The sequence below is a fragment of the Clytia hemisphaerica genome, unplaced genomic scaffold, assembly GCF_902728285.1.
Source record: "Clytia hemisphaerica strain Z4C2 unplaced genomic scaffold, Clytia hemisphaerica genome assembly, whole genome shotgun sequence".
NCBI classification, from domain to species: domain Eukaryota; kingdom Metazoa; phylum Cnidaria; class Hydrozoa; order Leptothecata; family Clytiidae; genus Clytia; species Clytia hemisphaerica.
Window position 1 is genome coordinate 1,674,931 of NW_027104057.1, and position 19,876 is coordinate 1,694,806.

General features: G+C 34.6%; 4 protein-coding genes across 4 annotated transcripts; 1 reads left to right on the plus strand and 3 right to left on the minus strand.

Moving 5' to 3' along the window:
• Positions 1 to 4,106: 4,106 nt before the first annotated feature.
• LOC136812329 (uncharacterized) lies at positions 4,107 to 5,085 on the plus strand. The gene is made up of 2 exons (XM_067068828.1): positions 4,107 to 4,254; positions 4,520 to 5,085. Exons 1-2 carry the CDS (start codon positions 4,159 to 4,161, stop codon positions 5,006 to 5,008), a joined length of 585 nt encoding a protein of 194 aa, XP_066924929.1. The 5' UTR covers positions 4,107 to 4,158; the 3' UTR covers positions 5,009 to 5,085.
• Positions 5,086 to 6,994: 1,909 nt separating this feature from the next.
• LOC136812314 (acid-sensing ion channel 4-A-like) lies at positions 6,995 to 10,531 on the minus strand. Its single transcript, XM_067068813.1, has 6 exons — positions 9,655 to 10,531; positions 9,008 to 9,179; positions 8,686 to 8,736; positions 8,120 to 8,297; positions 7,743 to 7,834; positions 6,995 to 7,176 (listed from the first exon to the last, which is right to left on the minus strand). Exons 1-6 carry the CDS (start codon positions 10,498 to 10,500, stop codon positions 7,067 to 7,069), a joined length of 1,449 nt encoding a protein of 482 aa, XP_066924914.1. The 5' UTR covers positions 10,501 to 10,531; the 3' UTR covers positions 6,995 to 7,066.
• An 848-nt stretch (positions 10,532 to 11,379) lies between these two features.
• LOC136812312 (uncharacterized) lies at positions 11,380 to 13,850 on the minus strand. Its single transcript, XM_067068811.1, has 2 exons — positions 13,760 to 13,850; positions 11,380 to 12,936 (listed from the first exon to the last, which is right to left on the minus strand). The coding sequence occupies exons 1-2, from the start codon at positions 13,779 to 13,781 to the stop codon at positions 11,480 to 11,482; spliced, it is 1,479 nt and encodes a 492-aa protein (XP_066924912.1). The 5' UTR covers positions 13,782 to 13,850; the 3' UTR covers positions 11,380 to 11,479.
• Positions 13,851 to 14,913: 1,063 nt separating this feature from the next.
• On the minus strand, positions 14,914 to 17,605 carry LOC136812317 (myosin light chain kinase A-like). The gene is made up of 3 exons (XM_067068816.1): positions 16,993 to 17,605; positions 15,952 to 16,503; positions 14,914 to 15,450 (listed from the first exon to the last, which is right to left on the minus strand). The coding sequence occupies exons 1-3, from the start codon at positions 17,290 to 17,292 to the stop codon at positions 15,091 to 15,093; spliced, it is 1,212 nt and encodes a 403-aa protein (XP_066924917.1). The 5' UTR covers positions 17,293 to 17,605; the 3' UTR covers positions 14,914 to 15,090.
• Between the last annotated feature and the right edge of the window lie 2,271 nt (positions 17,606 to 19,876).

The following is a 19,876-nucleotide window of genomic DNA, read 5'->3' on the forward strand; positions in this document are numbered from 1 at the left end:
CTATATGGAAATAAATCCATTTTGTCCGGATCTAGACTGTTTTTGACGGAGTCGAAATTTAAAAAAGAGCCCGATGTTAACCCTTTAAGTACCAATGTCGTATATATCAGACATGGGTTATGTAGGAGGGTGAAGCGAGATTTTAAGCCAAAAAGTGAAAAAATGGAAAAATTTGACAAAAATCCACTTTTTTAGGATTTTTACCGTTTTTTGACCATTTTTTGTCAACGAGTGTTCCAAGAACTTCCAAATTTGGCCCTACTTTACTGTTGATTTTGTCTTCTAGCGAATTAGATTGAAGTTTTACTACTGGGCACCTTTCCATCGTTCAGGCAGGTCCGCGCAGCTGACTAAAAGAAAGAGCTATCCAACAAGCTATGAACAAGCATCTAACTCCTTCTAGATCCGGAGATATAAGCCTTTAAAGTTTGAACCAGCGATTTTCTTTAAAAAACTTAGAAAAACATGACCGTGTCACTTAAAGGGTTAAGCAAAAATGCTCAATAAAACTGTTCTAGACACACAATAAAAAGAAATTCTCAAAAGTCTCTGAAATTACTTAAAACATCAGGTCGCCAATGGTTAGGAGACTTTTGTTGGAGTTATAAAACAGAAAAATGACGGTTAAAAAATATGTTCAATTTATTTGGACCCTCTTGGTAGGGAGACCGGTGTTTCTTTTACTTATTTCCCTCGCTCGGAAAAAACAAGGGAAAAATAAATTTTGGTACTGCGGGACCATGAATAAATGAAATAATAAACGGAGTTTTGTCAAAGATATTTTAAAAGCTTATTCATAACTTAAATTCATATATGTGAAATAAAAGAACATGAAATATTTAATAAGTTGAAAAGTAGTGAAGAAAGAAAGAAGAACGAAGAATGAATGAAGAGAAATCTCGAATTTTGTTTTTCATTTTCTTCAAGTTTGATTCATCATAGAGGGTTAAAAGGAACGAAAGGGAGAACCAATGTCAGTGGCTTTACATCCCACCTCGTCTTAACAAACATCTCAACGACATGGAGTTTTGTTTGACGTCAAAGTTTGAATGTTTTTTTACATAAATTCAATTTTACGTGCTTTAAAGTTATAAATTTCATAAAAACTTTCTTATCTGATATTTTTTCTTTCACAAGTTTGGACCAGTGAGGTTTTTATGATGTTTCCACTTTTAGTAAGTAGCGGGGCTTTACGTTTTTAACGGAAGGGCTAAGCCCGTGACTTGATTTGCTTCTGTGTGGGATATATTTAACAGATTGTTCGAGTTAATCAGTTAAAATGTTTTCTTACGTGTAGGCAGTTTGTTGACATTCTTACCAAATCAAAAAGTCTCTCAAAGTTCTGGTTATTTTCTAGTTGGAACACAACGTTCTCTAATCGTCCATCTAATGTCCCTAACGTCCATATAACGTTAGATGAACGTCGAAACGACGTTGTGTGCCAGCTTCGTTAGTAAAAGTGAATCATTTCATCGTAAATTGAACAGATGATGATCACGGATTGAATATAGTGTTTGTTGGTTAGGAAAAATCGTCCATTCAAATTGCGGTTTTACATTCAGGTTTCTTTCATTATTGACATTACAAAAAAAATCAAATTCAATATGTGAATATGGTTTTTCACCAGCTCATAAAAATTGTTTGTTTGCACGGAATACGGATGAACGAAAGATAGAAATGAGATTGAAATGTTGTGTAGTTTGTGAATGGAAATTATTTTTTCAAAAAGAGGTTTTGACAAACTAGGAACAGCAGCAAACAGTAGATAGACTTTCCAGTGATGTTTTTTTCATTTTAGAACAAGAGTCAGTGTTAGCCATACAAAAGATTTTCGAACTGGATTCGCTCATATGATTGTTGCAAAAATTCTAGCTGAGAAGAGAGAAAATTCATATTTTAGTAGCCTACCTACTGGTTTGGTGTAATAATGTTCTATGAATTACTTGCTAAGTCCCCTTCTCACAAACACCCGTTGGGATTTTTTTCAGCCAGTGGGGGCAAGAATAATGGACTGAAACTCGATGAGGTTTGATATTCCCATGTTTTTTAATGCTAATGGCTGTAGATTTGAATTCATTGTTTTCAAGTCAGAAAATTCAGTATGGAATTTGCAATGATGATTAATATTTTTTTTTTCAAAATTGGAAAATAATTTTCTACTGGGCTGCACTAGGGAATATTTTGCCAATTTTTCCAGTGGGAGGGGATTCAATCGGGTCTGTGAGAAGAGGTTGACTTAGGATACGCATCTTCTGCCCCCTCCCCCTTTTAACACAGAGTGTGGAACCAAAAGCTGTTATGATATGACCATATCACCAGTTAGCTTTCTGTTTAGATATGAAAAACACCTTTCATCGTGCAAAGTATGTTAGGAACTCAATATTTGCTCACTGACTGAGAAAATTTATGAGCAAATCAAACCGAATTTGAATGTGTTTGCGGAGTTCCTTTCCTCCTTTTCGCAGATTGTTTATTTATAGATTGAGAGATGAAGCAATGATTAGCTCATACATAAACACTGTCAACATTCACAGAGATTTTCTTCTTTAAATGGCCAACTTAATGCAAAGATTACAAATGATTAAAAAAGTTAACCTGACTTTCTTACGATAAGATTTATATGGTTAAGTACATCGTAATTTAGACAGTACGAACTATGGTATAGTCTGAATCAGAGACCTATACAAAACCACAGGTAGTATTTATGACTGTTGGTATTGACGGATTCATGCTTCTTATTTAAGAAGCATGAATCCGTCAATACCAACAGTCTAGAACTAGAGAGGTTTATAATAGGGTTTCCGGAACCTTCCGGAATTTTTTTATATAAGACATCTGGAGTTATGTACAGTCATTTGTACAGTATTTCAACAAAAAACTTTCTTGATTTCAAAAAGCTGAGAATACGCTGAAAACGAGTTTTTTTGCATTTCCCTTGGTCTTGAACGGCTTTGAAATCGAGTGATTTCGAAAGGCTCGAAAGTGTCATGGTGGCGATAGTGGAAGCAGAAGACGATCATAAAGTACACGTTTTTTTATATGAAAATCCGAAATCTAGGAAGCCTTTTGATGCTCTTAAATTGTGAGTTTTTAGCCTAAAAATGTTTATATTTTCGCCGATAATTCGTGATAATTGTCCATCTTCCTAAGAAATTTGTCAATTTTGAGTCTGCGAAACCTTAAAATGTTCTAAACAATTTGGCCATCAAAGCCTATAATGTTCTCATATAGTTTGCTTTTATAAAAAACGTGTACTAGATGGCTCACAATAAGTCGGTTTTCGTTCATCGATTACTCAAGTAGGCTACGTCATATCTTCCTTCCTTTTCGAGCGTAAAACTCCTACTCTTCGGGATATTCGCACTGCTTTTGTTTTGAATATTGAATTTCTCCTCATGCGCACTGAGGTTTATTAACAAGTAAATTCCCGGTGGGGACCACTAGTGGCCGCCTATAGCAGTGCCTGTAGACCAAGAGTAAGGCCTAAAAGCCTGGAGCTGTATATTAAATTGTAGACTAGTACTTAAGCTTATTTAAAAAACGAGGACAAGACAAAGTTTATTTCTTGTAAAAATACTTTAGTGAAATCTAAACAGTGGGACGAACTGAGTTCTTACAGTGTGTGACGTCATTTTCCCTTTTCCCTCCTTATCATTACGTCAACAATTAGAGAAATAGTGCATGAACCCAACAACCCCATCTTGCTGTTCAAATTTATAAAAATATGATCAGTAGTCATTTAATGACATCATGTTAAGTAATTAAAATGTAATGACTTTCAATTAATTGCATGATTTATAAAAGCACGAAGACTGCTGGTATTAAAAACTTTGTAAAGAAATAGCACGCGTGGTGTTTTTGATAATGGCTTGATGAGATCATTGAAATGACACAATGAAACCAATCACTGATATCCTGACCCTTCTGTTTATTAAAGGGTCTCGGAAGTACTTCCCTAAACTTCAGTTTGTAAGCTACAGTGAGGAAATTAGTTTGTTTGTCTTCTTTATAACTTTAGATTGAGTTGGTGTGGAATATGAGGAACTGATCAACCTCTTGAAGGAGGTCATATCGAATTACAAGCATGAAATGATGTTAAATTTCGATATTTCCATTTTAGTGTAATGAACTAACCAGGAAAAAATACACCAAGACAAGATGTTCAAGTTTAGTTTGAGAAGTTCATCATCTTCAAACAATACCAACAAAAACACAGACGAAGGACTTAGTAAACAACAAGTTTCTACTCTTATGGTAAGAAATTTCAACATCTCATTATACGTTTTTTTTTTAATTGGGTATAAAGCCTAAAATAGCCTGAACTTTGCCCTAAAATGAGAACAATATAGAAATAATTTGAGACTGACAGTACCAAAAAAATAGCACCTGAGATTCATCAGAAATTTACTGGTTCTTTTTAATTCAATTAATTCATTTGGCGTTGACAAAAAATCTCATCTCTTGTAAAACTAAAATTAGGATTTAATCTAGAATTCAAACCTCCGTCACCTCTTTTCAGCGTCACCTCAGTACAGCCACATCTATTTGCATGGTCCAACCACCCGGTGATGCTGACTTCAACAAAGGAAAAAAAGAATTTCGTAGAAGTATGAGAAAAAGAGAAGATGTTGATTTATACAAACTTCGAAAACAACGCATGTTAAAACAAAAAGAGGAAGAAGAAAAAGAAGATGAAGAACGATTATCGGACAGTAGTTCCAAACATTCGGACAGAGGCGCTGGTGATTGTTGTGATAATCTGAGACGAATTTCAAGAATTATCGACGCCCCTCAATCTATCATGGAATATAAAGACTTGCTCAAATCTATCTCTTTACAATTATTTTCAAAATCAAGAACAAGTTTAGATTCTGCACGTTCAAACACTAAATATTCAACCCTTGGTAAAGAGGAGGAAGCGTTTAATAATATTGATCGAACGGACAGTATTGATGATCGTACCACGACCTTTGTATTGACCCAAAAGTTCATCGGATGGAAAGTGTGAAAAATGTAGTAGAGAATTAAAAGAGAATGGTTTTTGAAATTTTGAGAATCGGTTGCACAGTGAAGTGACTGTGAAATTGTTTGGAGAGTTAAAGGAAGACTAGCAAATATTTTATTACTCTTATCAAAGTGGTGTAATAGAAAACAATTTGACCATTTTATTAAGTCTTAAAACTTAGGAGTGGACCATATAAATCGGTTACTTACATCTCAAATTAAAACTCCACCCCTCTAATTAAACTTATGGCTTTTGGGGACAGAGGAATCAGATAGTTTTCATTCTAGTCCACTCTCACCTATGATCAACAATCAGCTCAGCAAAGTCTCCAAAATATTAGCTAGGAGATACGCATTAAAGATCTGAAAAAGAATTTTAAAATGTTTTCAATACTCATCATGATTCATTGTTGACATCGACGCCAATAGCTTTGTTTAAAAAGTTATTTTTTCAAAATTTTATCATTTTACATTATCTTAAAATTTTTATTGGTATATAATAATTTTGTTTTATAAAAAGTTTGTTTATATTGTTTATATGTAGAATAAATTTAGTCCAATCATTATTGATTTGCCTTTTGTTTGGTAAATTCATTTCAACCAAAATCAAATCAAAATCAATAAATCAATATCCAATCTGACACGTAACTGAATCCAAAAATAGAAAAAGATTACTTTCTGATCCAAAAATAGTTTCATTGGTAAGTGAGTGTGGTCAATACATCTCGGTATAAAAATACAAATCCTTGGAACAATTGAAGTGACCATAACCAATTAAAACAACCAGAAAGCAGACCAAATGATAAATTTCTCTCCGTTCTCAGGTCTGGCTAAAAATACCAATCCACTGTGGGAAGAGGACAGACTGTTGCTTTGTCTGCTTCTTGATAACTCCAAAAGTAGATGTTGAAAGTATTATGCAATGACCAATGGAATATCTCAGCCACAAACAATGTTATAATGTAACTTAACATAATAACAATTTAAATACCCTTGTTTTGGAACTTTTTTTGGTTTGAAAGTTTTTTAATGATTATCTCTTTGATTTTGCTAACCGAATCAAATATCAGACTCCATCCAAGTAACAGTCGGCTGGTTATAAGTGCTAAAGTCTATTCACGATAAGTGTGCACTCTTTTTTCTTTTACCTATAACTTTTGAAGGAATTCTTCAATCTTTAAAAATTTGGTGTCATTGGAAAGATATTAGTGAGTGGAAAAATTTTAAATAAAAAAATCTTCAAATTAATTCTGAAAATGAAGATGAAAATAAAGAAGAAAAAAATGAAGATCTCGTAGAAAAGTGCTATAACTATCATTTTCACTGAAGTGAAACCTTGATCATAGAACATCATCACTGTGAAAAAATTCCTCAAAAATAATCATTCAGTCAAAAGATATCAAACAAAGTTATAAGCTAATTGACGTCTAAAAACGCTGTTTTCTGCTGTTTTCTGCTGTTTTTTGGGGTCAATCACTTATTAACTTTGTATCATAACTTTGTATTGAATAAATATTTTTGTGAAATTTCTTCACAGTGATGACCTCCAAAGATCAAAGAATATCTCCAGTGAAAATAAAAGTTATAGCACTTTTCTACAAGATCTTCAATTTTTTCTTCTTCATTTTCATGTTCATTTTTAGAATTTTTTTGAAGATTTTTTTATTTCAAATTGTTCCACTCACAAATATCTCTCCAACGATGCCAAATTTATAAAGATTGAAGAATTCCTTCAAAAGTTATAGGCAAAAGAAAAAAGAGTGCACACTTATCGTGAATAGACTTTAGAATCATGTTTCAATAGCGCTTCGTCGCGCAAACGTCATGATTATTACTTCTCTCATTTGACCGAAATTCAATCCCACAATCCTTTTCGTCTCAATTCAAAAGTCGTGAAAGTTATTACTTGTTCTTTGTAATTGAGTGTAATTTGCGTGCAAGCGTAATAAACGCAAAGGGTGATGGGATTGGATTTCAGTCAAACATAAAAATCAATGTCTATTTTTAGATTCGCGACGGTATGCTATTCCGCAGATCACCTTCCTGATGGATAATATTATTATCATTTCATTCTGCACGGTACCATGACGTAATCAAAGATAAAGAATAAGAATTCGAAAGCCGTGATCAAACTGAATCCAAGACACAATCCAACACTTCCACCTATAGATCCTATGGAATGACGTAACAAGGAAAACAGAATTGATTTTGGGGAGAAAAACTTCAACGAGGGTTGATTCTATAGTTTATCGACGAGTTATAACTAATAGTCGTGTAAGGAAAGAAACGGAGTCCATTTTTAGATGTTTTCTTGTAAATTCATTACCAGACCCTGAAAAGTCGACCGCGCCGTGAAAAGCCTGTTATTCGGTTTGTTTGTTTGCAGAGTGGAAAGTTTTTTCGAAATACACCGAGCTAAATATTTTTCCAAGTAAGATATCAATACACCCCCCTTCTCACAGACCCGGTGGAATTTTGTCGACCAGTGGGGTTAAAAATAAGAGACCAAAACTCAATGGGGATCGATATTCCCTTGTTTTTTATTAGAGTGTAATTTTCTACTAGGGACGATGTTTTTACCTATTTTTCCAATGGGAAGGGTTCCCAGTGGGTCTGTGAAAAGGGGTGTATCAAAAAGTTTTTAACCATTTAAAAACCCTCCTCACAGATAGGATGGAACAAGTGACATCCCAATCCCATCCAAAGATTATGCAAATTGAAAATAAAAATAATCCTACCCATCAAATGGGTCCAGGTGACAGTTCTTAATGATTCTTCAACAAGTACCGAATAATCTTGAAACGATATCAGTATTCCCACCATGTTATTCCTGTGAGAAAAAAGAGGTCGATGTGATCTATTTTTGCGAAGGTATATAGATATAGCTTGGCTGATCCAGAAACACGTAGCTTTTATTGTACTTTTTCCTGCCAGGAATCGTATGGCTTTTTTAAGGAAATGACACTAAGTAAATCGTACCAACAAAGTGATATAAAATTTCCTGTTGTGATATAGATATCCATGTGTTTTCTCGGAAATTGTCAAACATAATGAGCTTTGCATAATAGTAAGAGAGTAAAGTTTATAAGAATCACAACTTTAATCACTCACTAACCTGACATAGTCTCTCGCTTGTTCAGTAGTTTTATTCCAACTTTTTAACCGTGACAGTCGGTTGAAAATACCAGTATTGCCAAGGTTACCGGAAGATAGAGACACTTGATACGAAATCTCATCGCACTGTTTTGGACACTTTGCCCAACAATCCTCTCTTTTTGTCTTGGTGAAATTCCCTGTGAGAGGAAATGGAGACATTTGTGAATGAAAAGAGAAACTTCTTGTACAAAGTGTTTATACAAGTTCAGTTCAGTTTTTCAGTTTTACCCGATTCCGCAATTCCGCTAATTTCCGTCTAACCGTCTAAAAATGAACCGAAATTCCGTCACCAAAAATTCTTTTGAAATTCAAAATTCCACGATTTTTTAATATTTTTTGCCACTTCCGAAATTCCACAAAACTTTTAGCTAAATTCCGTTTTTCCGCACTAAAATTGTCTAATGTCGGCGTCGGAGAACCCAATTTCCGTAATTCCGTCTAAGTTTTCGCAAATTTGCCACTCGTCCGAAAAAAGGGCCGCGATTCTGCTTCTCCTCCAACCATGAACCCCCTTAATGAACTTACTTCTGGTCTTTAAATAACATTCATTTTCCTTCAAGCCACAAATCTCCGTGCCTTTAAAAATAAACGATCGACAAGATTTAGTAATATATTCTTGGTGCAAAGACTTTAGCGAGTTTCATAAAATAAAAAAGGTGTGAGAACAGCTTGGGATCTCATTTTACTACCATCGGGAGAGGGCATAATTTAGTTAGACAATTTTAAGAAAGCAACATAGATATGACATTCAAGGATTGTCTACTAGTACATAGGTAACGATTTTCAATGTCTGCCTAATCATCGACTTTAATATTAGAGATAAAAAAGTCAAAGCAAGAAAACCAACCGTTGGTGACTTCATCTTGTACTTCATAGCCAACACAGCCACACTTTATGTACACTTTTTGTAAAATACAATCCATCCAACACATGGCTTGTGTGTATGGATATTCTCTTCGGATGATCTGATACTCCTCTACCCCACAACCGTTTGGAAAGGGCTGTGGTATCCTGATTGCCTACAAAAAAAATATTTTTTTAAAGAAATAATATAACTTTTTTTGTTGACTAAGTCTTAGAGATTATGGAATATCAGAACCATTGAATTTCAAGCCGCAAGCTAGAAAGGAATCCCCAACAGTCCCCAACATTTACCAAGCATGAAAAAGTTAAGCCTTAAAATTTGGACCACAAATTGGACGACAGACGGATTGAATCTAGCGCTTTCTCTGTTTTCACGTCTTACGTTACATTTTTTCAAATTCTGGCGATAAATGTTACTTCCAATCCAGCATTTGTATGAAAACCAGGTGGTTCGTGCAACTAAGTAGAAAATGTCTTTAAATCCTTCATAGGAGATTTGACTCCAGCTTTCGGGTTGAAACTATCAGAGGTTTCCTTTAGACTAAGATAAAGATATGGCATTTGAGAAGATGAGAGTTTATCAGGTGAGAATGTCTTGGACTGTGTTCATTATAAGAAACGCGGGATTACCTTTTTCAACGATAGTTTGACATAAGCCAAATCACCAGGTCTACTAACAAATGAAGTCGTTCCATCAAAAACTTTATACGGGTGACCATAAGAGCTGATAGTGATACTTATACCCTGGGCAGGGAAACCGAAGCTGAAATCATCATATAGCTTGAGATCGAGAAGAAGAGTGAAGCCTTCGATTGGTGATAAGGTAGCCGGTTTACGTGAAGTTGTATGCTTTCGGAACGAGTTGAATTGAAAACACATTGAACTCCCAAACCATGTGTATACCGTCTTGAAATCTTCCGTCGTGCATCCTTTACCGTAAAACAGACAGGGAGTTTGCATAAACTGTTTAGGAATATCTCCTGATGTCATATCGGTGTAGTTTAGTTGATACAGAGCGGCGACACTGTAAAGATTCGTAATGTTGGCAGCTTTTAGAGTCACGAATTTCGCCAACGCTTGCTTTATAAGTGGATCCTCAATGGACTTGTGAGAAGCTGGATCAAAAGTCATGTTTAATGAACGAAAAATATTTTGTAGTTTAGTTTGAGAAGCAGAATTGAAGGGGCATACAGTAATAGTAGGGAATTGAATTTCTCCCATGTCGTCGTGCAGGGTTGTGAGTGTGGTGGTCGTCTTGTATTGAACAAAGTCGACGATGATTTGATAAAATAACAAGAAAGATAGTGCAAAGATGAGCGTATTCAAAAGAAACCATAAAAACCGTCTGCTCCAGTGTTGTTGGTCGAACATATAACGAAATCCATGGATTGTTACGTCATTTGAAAATCGATCAAAAAGTCGGTAACGTTCTTTTTGTATTTTTAGATATGGGCTCATTTCGCTTTGAACTTTCATTGCCACTATCTCCCTAAGATATCCTGAAAAAACTAACTTGAAAAATTAAATAGGAAGGTCTTGTTGATGAAAAAGTAAATTCTAAGGATTCTGGCGAAAATAATTTTTTATCAGCAAACAGATTTTACTGTAACATTTTACCAATGTTGAAACACTCTGAAGAAATTATCAAAAGAATTTCCCTCTACAGACAGATCCTATGGTCAGATTATGGAAAGTGAAAAACTTCAAAGGATAAAAGAACTTTTTCCACCAAATGAATTTTTGCAATAATTTCTTTCCCCCATGAATGGAAGAAAATGATTGAAGCAAAACAATGAAAACGATATTGAAGTTTTTAGATACTAATTGTAATTCGAAATCGTAATTCGATTAGCACATTCTATTATCAAAATAATTTTAACACGAGGAATATAATTTAATGGAAAATGAAAGAAAAAGGAGCGTCTCTGTATTTTCTCAAAAATCATTAGAAATTTGATCTAAAATTTTATCCTCGGACCTTAGAGCCAATTGATAATCAACCAAGTAAAAGTTGGTGACCCGAATCAATGTGATCAGAAAAAAATACAATTTAAAAGATGTAAGCGTAAATATAACATTGTAAAATTTAAAGATTTCAAACACTTTTCCAATGCAAGCTGTATAAAACGATAATATTATACACGATAACTTTGTGATTCTCAAAAAAGCTTTAACAAGAGAAGGGTGTGGTTTCCTACAAAGTGAAGTCAAAATTTGGGTTGGATAAATAACGCTCTTAATAGCAATAGTAATTCTGATAATTTATCTAAAAATCGCCAACCAAATTTTAATACAAAGCTCTCACACCACTTTCTTAATCACTGAATTTACGACCTAGTCAGCAATAAAAAACAATCAATTGGTTAAATGGAACACCCAGCCCCTACATTAAATAAAATGAGTGGGGCTGCGTAAGAAATTGAGGGCTGTTGTTCGACTAAGGGAAAACAGAGATTCAGTTATTAGTTGGTTCAGTAGTTTGATGATGGAGACCATGCAAATGTAAATGTTGCTCCAAATGTTGATGGTACAGAAGCTCTGCCATATGTTTTTTACCAAACAAAAACAATCCAACGGCAATGACAACCTCAAGTGCTGAACAAATGGAGGACCCATTGAGTAAACCGATCAATCCACCCATGTCAGCCACCATAATATTCCATTCATATAATTTCTTTTCCACTACATAATCAACGGTATCAGAATTGACCAATTTGATCATGAAGTTTGCCATTTTGGGGTCCATTGTTGGTCCAAGTTGTTCGACGCTTGTTTTAACTTGTGTTTGTCTACAGGGTGGATCACATTCACGTAGTTTATTGGTTTGAATGTCGGTTTGTTTGAGGTTCTTGCGACATTGGTTGAATTCGCCCAATGTCTGAGCTTTCCCATATTTCTCAAATAAATGATCACTTATGAAAGGATAAAAATAATCATCTACGCTGCCACAATTTTCTAATTCAGTGACCGGTATACGTAAATCTATGCATAATTTACGAGAATATTGCGACATAGTTACCGACGATTCTGGCATACGAACATCACGACATTGTGAAGGATACGGTTTCGGTAAACGTTCGTAATTTGTTGCTTTTAGATTCAAGCGTTGTGACATGCTGGGCATGACAAGAGTAGCAGTAACTCCTTGACTTAACTCGAAATATTCACCAGGACCATGTGTCACTACAAAACCAAACACATTTTGAGGATCTTTCATTTCAATATCCATAATGGCAAGACCATATTTCCCTTTTGTGACGTTACCAGCCGGATTCCAAGTGACGCAACGATGATTATACAATGATAGGGATTCAAAATGATTCATTTTCACTTTCTCCAAATGTTTATTATAAGTCTGAACAGAGATTTTGAGAAGGGGATGTTCGTAAACTCCATCAGCATTAATGAAGCCAGGTGATCCTTTAGTGTTCCTCATTCGATACTCTTTGTCGCAAATTGGCGCCCCTTGCACAGATTCTTCCTCCACGGGCAAATCACAAACCGTCATTGGCCTATAAATGATGGCTTTATCACATATAGTTACACTGGGGAAAGTTACTTCACCTTTATAGCGGATCTCAAAATTGGTATAGATACCATAATCCAAGTATTTACTCATTTGCCCTGAAACATGGATCATGATTAAGATGCATAGGACGGTTAAAACACACCCCCAAAATATGCGCTCCCATAATTGACCGTGTAAGGCTCTTGTTAAACCATGAAGAGTGAAGTTTTGAGTGTATGTTTTCATGGTTTTCTTCCATAATGGTTCTTCCTCTTTATCTGATTGGTCAGTTTGATTTGCGTTGATGGTATTTCCAGTGTTGACGCTGACTTCATTTTTGTTTGTGCCACCAAAATTTGCTGTTTCAGTAGTGAAATCTGCTTTCGTCGAAAAAGTCGACTCACCTGAAAATTAATGAAAAGTTGATCTAGAGGTTGTAAAATTAATTTGAAATTTTCATGAATACTTTTTTACGACCCTGAACTTAAATTTCAGGTAATTGCTTGGAAACTAAGCTCATCAAAGAGGTTGAGCATTTCTGATGGATTTTGACTTTCCCTTAAAAAAGGCAATACAAGAGACAACTGTAAGAAAATGGTATCATTTCTCATGTTTTGACGTCAAGATATCGACATAATTCTACTTGAAATTTTGTTTTATTATATATTGCTGACTATGCACTCTTCATGTCAAGGGTTTGATCACTAGATCATGAAATACAGGTCGAAAACAAACTATACAGTATTTAATTGTGTTCGTGTGTTGATCTTTAAAGTGATACTTAATACAAGTTTTGAAAGTAGTAAGTAGAACGACTCCCTCAAAGGGTCAAAAATTCTTTAAATTTGGACTAAAATTTGAAAATAATGGCTGAAATTTGGGGAAAAAAGTCTCTCTAAGGGTGGCAAAAACGTCAAAAATGGGACAAAATTTTCGAAATTTAGTCTCTCTAAGGGTCGATCTTCGAACATTGGCTCGGACATACCCACCCATCTCACAAACCTAGGGTAACAGTCAAGCAAGGTAAGATATCCTTGAAGTCTTATAGTAGATCCTTACGTTGGCAGGTGTTAGCAGTTGGTTTGGTATAAATAGTGAGCAGCGGAAGGGCTATACAAAAAATTTAATCAACACCTTCTTGCCTAACCATCATTTATAGAAATACTGTAGAAATAGAAATGATAAAGAAGCATGATACTGTATCAAATCAAGAACATTATAAATTACCTGTACCCGCTGCGTCTGTCATATTGTTTTTATTTCAGGCCATCAATTTGGTTGAAATCTTCTCTTTCAGTCTTTGAAAGCTTGCAAAAATGCAAAGTCGTTGCGTTTGTTTACATGTAAAATATGAAGACGTTACAGTGCAAATCATTCTAAAGAAATATTATATTGACACTTCAATGTCTTCTTTCAATTTAAAATTTAAAAAGCAAGCGGGAAAAAGGAGTACCGTCAATCAGAAAGTAGACCAGAAAGGCTTTACGGCTAGAAGAAGTTGTAGAGATATGAATATATATCTGTCAAGAAAGGGTATCAAAATCACTTAAAATCTCTCTGCTATCAGGGATCACGATCTTTGGTCTCACGATCAAAATTTGGTGAAATTTTGACTAAAATCTCTCAAACAGGATCTCAAAAATGTTCTCTCAAAAGATTCGATTTTGCATTTTTGGTTCGGATACCCGTCACCTCGTAAACCTTTTACTTACCCTCTCCCCCGGGTGTAGGGAGGGTACTTTTTTGGGGAAAAAATGGAAAACTTTGTAATTTCAGTCTCATTCAGGGTTCACTTTTCCCATCATTTTGAGCATGAAAGTTCAAATACATAAATAAACTCGCTACTTTTGGTACAGAGGTACTTTGAAGCCTCCTGATCTTGACTATACCTTAGCTAGCGGCCTTATAGCGGCCCTTTGGTGTTATTTTTTTCGTTGCTGGCGCAAGGGATCGGAATTAAATCAGAGACAGGTAAAAAATGAGTGTGATTTTTTTTCGTGCCCTTCGTGCCTTTCAAAAAAAAGTTCGGGTCAAGATGAATATTTTACAAGAATTTTTGTCATTGGATTGGTCGTTAGCTATTCAAACAAAAACTTTTATTATATTTATTTAAAGAACGCGTCATCTCTATTGTTTTGAATAACCAATTATGTGAGCATCTTATAAAAACTTCAACCCAACTGAAAAGTTCGTGCGTTTTGAAATAAAAGCCCAGACCTAGTCTAACAAGACTAATAGCCATACGAACTAATATGTGTTATCATTAAGTTTTCATTCTTTTGAAAGAGTCAATTTTTTGCAACATCATAAAGGAGAGTGGGGAGGTGAAAAGCAGTGCTCCATGACCCACCAATTGTCATAAAGGAGAGGAATTTAATGAATTTCATTTTCAAGACATTTTCAAAGTGTACTTCTAAGAAGTAAATCCAATTTCCAGTACTAAAAATAAATTTACAAATTTGACTCTAACTATATACAAACATAATAAAAATTGGATGGAATGGTTACTTCCCATATTCGAGTTTATCATTTTTCTATATTTCAAAAATGCGTTATCATCAACTTTGCGGTTTATGACGAGAGCGTTTTTGAATTCGTTCATCAGAGGCAGCCCTCATAACGCTATTTGTGAGGTTGATAGCAGGTAGCTTCAACCCATCATCTGTCCTGTCTGTAGTCAAGTCAGTACTGGATCGCGGTCGACCAGATGAGCAATTTTGACCTGCTATATCCAGTTTATTATCGATATTATCATTTTTTCGAAAACTATTGGAGAATAAGAATGTATTTTCCACTAAACGCCTTGATAGTACAGCCTCATCTCGGTGTGTTTTTCGTTTTAACAAAGCACATGTGGCTAGTGCTGCGGTTTTAAATGTCATTGGGTTTACTCTCCTCAAGAAATTTTTCGTGGAAGCCTAAAATTGAGAGTTAAATTAAACGTTATAGTGATTGTTTACACAAACTCGTTTGAGAATCAACATAAGAACACAGCATAGAGTAAAACGAAATTGATTGTGAACCAAATGAACCAAAATCAAAATAACCGAGCTGTAGCAAAAAAGAAGGTTCTTGTAAAGAAGGGTGTCTACAGATTTTTTTTCGGCATTTTCAAGGTTTTCAAGACTTTTTAGGTCATTTTTAAGTGGGTTTTCAAGGCTTTTTTACTCAGTTGACATGCCTCTCAGATGAGTTTTTCCCAGAAAATTTGTAGTTTTCATGGTTCTCAAAGTAGGTTGCTTCATTTTCAAGGTTTTCAAGGTCCCGTAGACACCCTGGTAAAAAAGGTGGTAAATTATTGTACCTACTTCAGCTAATACTGGTAACGTGAGATTATTCATGAAATTTACAACGGAAAAATTGTCTTGCTTCAACCCCCCGCTCTCTATGCCTGTGAAATGATTAAAAAAAGTAATTACCGTTCGACGAAACCATTTGTTGTATAACACACCACTAGCTTTGATTCGTCTACGAGGGTTCCTTTCCAACATCAAACCGATCAATTGTTTGGCTTCCTTCGAAATATCATTCCACTCTGTTTCAGGGAATTCTAGTTTCGTGTTCATTATCAGTTCAAATTTTCGCCCCATATCTATATCATCAAAAGGAACGTATCGACATAATATTAAGTAGAATAAAATACCCATCGACCAAATATCAACAGCTATTCCGTATGGTTTAAACTCTAATATCTCAGGAGCAACATAACTGGGCGAGCCACACACTCTGGTAAATCCATCCAATGTTTTGGTTTCTTCTGCAAGTCCGAAATCACACAATTTTAGAGTGTAATTCAAATCCTGTTTATTGTCCTTGAATAATAAAACATTCTCTGGCTTGATATCACGATGCGCTAATTTCATGGAATGCATATAATTAATGGCCGAAGCAATCTGTAAACAAAAATGACGCGCCGTTTCTTCCAATAATTGTTCTTCTTTCTTCTGTATAAATTCTTGCAAGTCACCGTGCTGAAAAAAAGAAAGTCTGACATGAATTCGTTGTTTGACAATACCAAGGTCCATCAACCTTATTTACCTTAACTGTTAGATATTTGTTCAAATGCAACCTCAACCAATCACTTTTCGTCTTTTTTTTTTCACTGGTCTATTGTATCACACTCCAAGTGGAATCTCCACGAGAAATCAGTGAAAGAGTAGCCCATAGACTACTTTTTATAAAAACAAATTATATAAGATCATAAAGTTTTGAAGGTCAAAATAATAAGAAGAAGTTGAAAATAGTTTAACGTTTGAGAGTTCTTAAAATCTGAGAACTCTCGATAAACATTTCATTTCCCTTCGAAAGTGTAATTATCACCTGAGTCTTATACATTTTTCTATTCACTCACTCACGAAAAGATTATCGAAGTATCCCTAGATCTTATATCACTCTAACTATCGAAATATAATAATTTCTCGGTGAAGTTCATTTGAGATGAACGCAAAAAGACCACCTACCTCTGTCAGTTCAGTCAAGACGATGATTTGATCTTTGGCATAAAACACATCCACGAATTGTAACAAGTTTGTGTGTTTCAGTTTACGCATCACGTTCACCTCATCACGAACCATTTCTAAGATATCCTCATAATCATCACGGTTCTCGTCGGATGCCGGTAATTTCACAATTTTCGCCGCGTACATCGATCTCGAAAACTTATGACGTACTTTACGGACCAGGGAAAAGTTTCCACTACCAAGCATCTTTGAAAAGACATACGAGTCGCGAAAGTTTCGTGATTGCGCTGACATGACCATAATAACATCAACTTTCTATAATTTCATCATTTTACTGAATTTTCATCACAGAAATACTCGATAGCTCAAATACAACCTATTTTCGACAACTTTAAAGGTTACCAATATATACAGAACATTTCTCAATTAATAAAATTTCATCAGCTACAATAAATTTTTCATTTGCTCCACCAACAAGGTCGTTCTTGTAAACTCTTCTTCAGAAAAAATAGATTTCTCTTTTTATGTAACTACTAATAACAAACGTAAATTAAATATTAATCAAGATGTCCATGATAAACCAACAGATAGAAAGAGCTTTACTTTAATAGAGTTTCGGGACATTGAAACACTGTGTGACAAAACTAAAAAATGTAACAAAAATACGTTTATGCAATAGCATCTTGGTATAGAATCAGATTTCATTCAAAGGATTTCAAAAAGTAGCGATGCAAAATAATTTTCAAGAAAGAAAACCAGACTTTAGGTTAAGCTGGAAAAGTTTAACAGTTTGTACATATTACAACATTACAAACCTTAAAAACAACGAACAAGATTTCAATCATTTAAGAACATACCACACAATAAGTTAAACTATTTTTTTAAGGAATCACAAAAACCGCAAACATCCTTGAGAAAATAACAACAAAAATATACACATATGCATCCTCTTAATACAAAAGCCAACAATCAAATAATGTACATTCTTAAGTTAATCTGTCACTCTTACAAAAATAACAAATGACAGTCGATCCTTGTAAAAAGGTCAGTGTAATCTAACCCTTACCTTGGTCTTTTAAACATACAGCATGTAAAATGGAAAATATTGTATCAACCCTTTCCAAACGTGAAAGGACCCCCAGAAAGCCTGCCCTTAACTCCTTACAACTCTACAAATTTAATGAGATAAATGTTGACAAAATAAAAATAGCATTCGATATTTCAATCAAATCAATCTAAATCTATAGTAATTGATTTTCCTTTCACCCCAGCTTTTCTTATCCACTGTAGTATGTATGATTTGTAGTGTGGGTTTTGATTGAAAAGAAACCTCACAAGAATTGGGAAATCAAAGTCAAGAAAATTCACCTCTTTCAAAAACGTCACAATAATTGACAGTCAACCAACCATCACATCTATTATTAATAAACTAACACGTTTTTGATTAAAGAACAAACTATATAAGAACAAAGGCTGTCTTGGAGACTTCAAACATGCAATTTATTATAGTAAGTATTCACAAAATTCTGATAAAAAGGAAACCTTTAGTCTTCGTCCGAGGGCGACTTTTTCACATTCTTATAAAAAAGACGTGTAAAACAGCGGCAAAATAATCAATCACTTAGTAGTCCATAGCAACCGCAAACAGAAACAGTAAAGAGAGGGGTAAACTGATCGAAATAACAGTATCAATTCTGAGAACGAAATAGAGAAAAAAAACATAAAACGTTCGTAGGCTCCTAATACACTCTTCTCGAGATGCATAAATTTATTGTTGTCCTCGTTTTCAAACAGATTTCATTGCTATAAAATTATACATTCACAATGATAATTGTGTTGTTTACACCTCATGAGACATTTTGAATTTCAAGTACTTTTGTTTTAGAGTTAATGTTTGCCTTTTGGGAATTCAAATTGGTTTAAATGTATAATTTCATAGCAATGAAATCTGTTTGAAAACGAGGACAACAATAAATTTATGCATCTCGAGAAGAGCGTATTCTCACAGCATTCCAATCCTCTTTGAGATTAAACGATGGGTTGGTTGGTTTAATTAGGTTATTTCTATTATAGCTGACAATGATCAAATCAAAAACACTACTCAAAAGCCAATATTTTCGTCGAGCAGAAAAAATGGACACCAAAAAGATTAACACAGAAAAAAAGTCTTGCACATTTCGCAAAATTATATTTGTTTTTAACCTTTTCAGCCCGGCGGACGAGTATAGTCGTCGAGCATACGTTCCGGCGGACGAGTATATACGTTTTTTTGACATAGTGATCTTCTAAGCTATATTTCTCCCATTGGCTTCTTTGCTAGCCGTAGAAGTAAAGAGAAACGGAAAGTAGAGGTTCTAAGCTTTCTTTTGATATATGGTGATGTAATGTTTTGATCACGTGGTGAGGCAGCAGATTTCGGAGAAAAGGTAGAGAAAAACACTGAATCAAGATGGCGACCAAGAAATGGGTTTTTCAAACTTACTGCTAAAGTTCTTGGATTTTTTGACTGGTTTAGGCCAATTTTCTTCATGGAAACATTGTTTTTATAATGGAAAAACATCCAGTAAGTATGTCTTATATTTTGTGTTTTGTTTTTAGCATAAAAATTCCATTTATTTGTCATTTTGACCACTTTTCTCGACAAACCATCGGTGTCGACCCAAACTTACAGTACTTTTTACTTTTTACTTTTTATTCAGGTTGGAGCATGGAAAGTGGACAAATTCAATGCAAAAGTGTTTTCTACACCTTATTTATTTCAAAGGAGCACCAAAGAATTTAAAAAGCCTGGATTTATGTTGAATTGCACTACTTCTTCCGCTCCACCAGCAACGGTCGATCGATCCCCGAAATTCTTGGCTCATAACGATGTCCTGATTACAGC